Source organism: Manacus vitellinus, unplaced genomic scaffold (assembly GCF_001715985.3).
Source record: "Manacus vitellinus isolate BGI_N305 unplaced genomic scaffold, ASM171598v3 scaffold_32_pilon, whole genome shotgun sequence".
Taxonomy (NCBI): domain Eukaryota; kingdom Metazoa; phylum Chordata; class Aves; order Passeriformes; family Pipridae; genus Manacus; species Manacus vitellinus.
The window spans coordinates 1936294-1937716 of record NW_021940460.1 but is presented as its reverse complement, the minus strand read 5'-3'; the positions used below and the strand labels follow the sequence as shown (position 1 = coordinate 1937716).

At 47.5% G+C, this 1423-nt stretch overlaps 1 protein-coding gene across 1 annotated transcript in view; it reads right to left on the bottom strand.

Annotated features, from left to right (window-relative positions):
• GALNT17 (polypeptide N-acetylgalactosaminyltransferase 17) overlaps positions 1-189 on the bottom strand; it is a 214314-nt gene extending 214125 nt beyond the window's left edge. The window contains exon 1 of the mRNA XM_029961230.1: positions 128-189. Coding sequence (XP_029817090.1) covers positions 128-189 — 62 coding nt within the window. The remainder of the gene's footprint in view (positions 1-127) is intronic.
• Positions 190-1423: the final 1234 nt, after the last annotated feature.

The following is a 1423-nucleotide window of genomic DNA, read 5'->3' as shown; positions in this document are numbered from 1 at the left end:
GGTGACGCGCTCGGGCTCGTCCGTGTCGCTGAAAGTTTGAGCCCCCCGGGCCGCTGCGGGGTCCGCTCCCGAACTCTGCGCCCCTGCCCTCTCCCCTGGAGCCTTACCCTCGCCCTTGGAGCCCTACTCTCGCCCTTGGAGCCTCATCCTCCCCCTTGGAGCCCCGGCCTTCTGTGACAGGTGCGGCATCCCACCGGGAGCAGCCCGCTCCCCAAACGCGCTGTGTCGGCGCCGGGGAACGGCGTTGGAGCGAGGATCGGCTGTTCCTCGAACACCAACACGAGGTGGAGTGATAAAAACATCAGACACTAGAATTCACATCCATTAATGCCAGAATGGTGAATATTCTCCCGAGAGCACAGCACCCACTGAACAACCCCATCAACCCCGCTGTTCCCGGCTCTATCCACGTGCCACAGTTAACCCCGCTTTTCAGAGAGGTGACACCAACACGGATTAAAAATTCAAGCAACCTTGAGTCATTGTATCCTACAAGGCAACTTTTCAAAAGGTAAGAATAACCCCGCTCACCCCCGAGCCATAATTAAAAACAAAACAAAAAAAAAAATTAAAATAAAAAAATCAATGCCATGGAAACAAACCTAAAATTGCTTTGGAGGATTTGGAGCTTTAATTTAGTCCTAGCTGCACATGAAATCTTTTATGGCTTCTACATTCAGAGCCAGGACCCTGCTACAAGCCTGGAGAAGAGTGACAGGCACACAACTCCCTAAAATACCGTGGTCAGTCCATCATCCACACTCAGCTTCATTATTCTGCTAAGAAGGTGAAAAGATGTGAATGGTCTGGGTGACATGAAGCTGGAAGTACCTTACAAATTGCTGAAAACCAGCTTTTGGCTGGCACTGAGGGGAAGCTTAGCCCAACACCTGCAGCTTTGGGGGTTCTTCAGGGGTATTTTGGCACATGGCAAGCACAAGTTTTGTTTCCAGAGCTGACAACTCGGATGTTTTCTCTAGATCAATAAAAGCACTTTTTATTAAACAAATAAATAAACACCACCTCAGCTTTGCAGAGCAGTTTACCAAAAAGGGAAACCACATGGCCTGAACTGTCAGGAGCAGAAATATTTGTGCAAACAGAAAACTGCCTGCTGCTTATTCTGAAGCAGCCTGGGCTGGACAGCCATTCCTGTTGTCCTTCATTACCCAGTGCTCCCACTGAAGTCAGGTTGGTGCATTGCACAGAAACAGCAAGATCTATTTTAATTATAAAATAGCTTGGAAAAAGCTGGATTTAAAGACATTTGGCACATGGCTATTACATATGATCCTATTGCAAAAAAACCAAAATAATTATACTCTTAGGATCTTAAAAAAAAAAGAATACAGGAATGTGAAGCAGCTCCTTGCTGAAGGACAAGGGAAGTATTTTGCCCCCACTTTCTCCAAGAAAGGAGCAG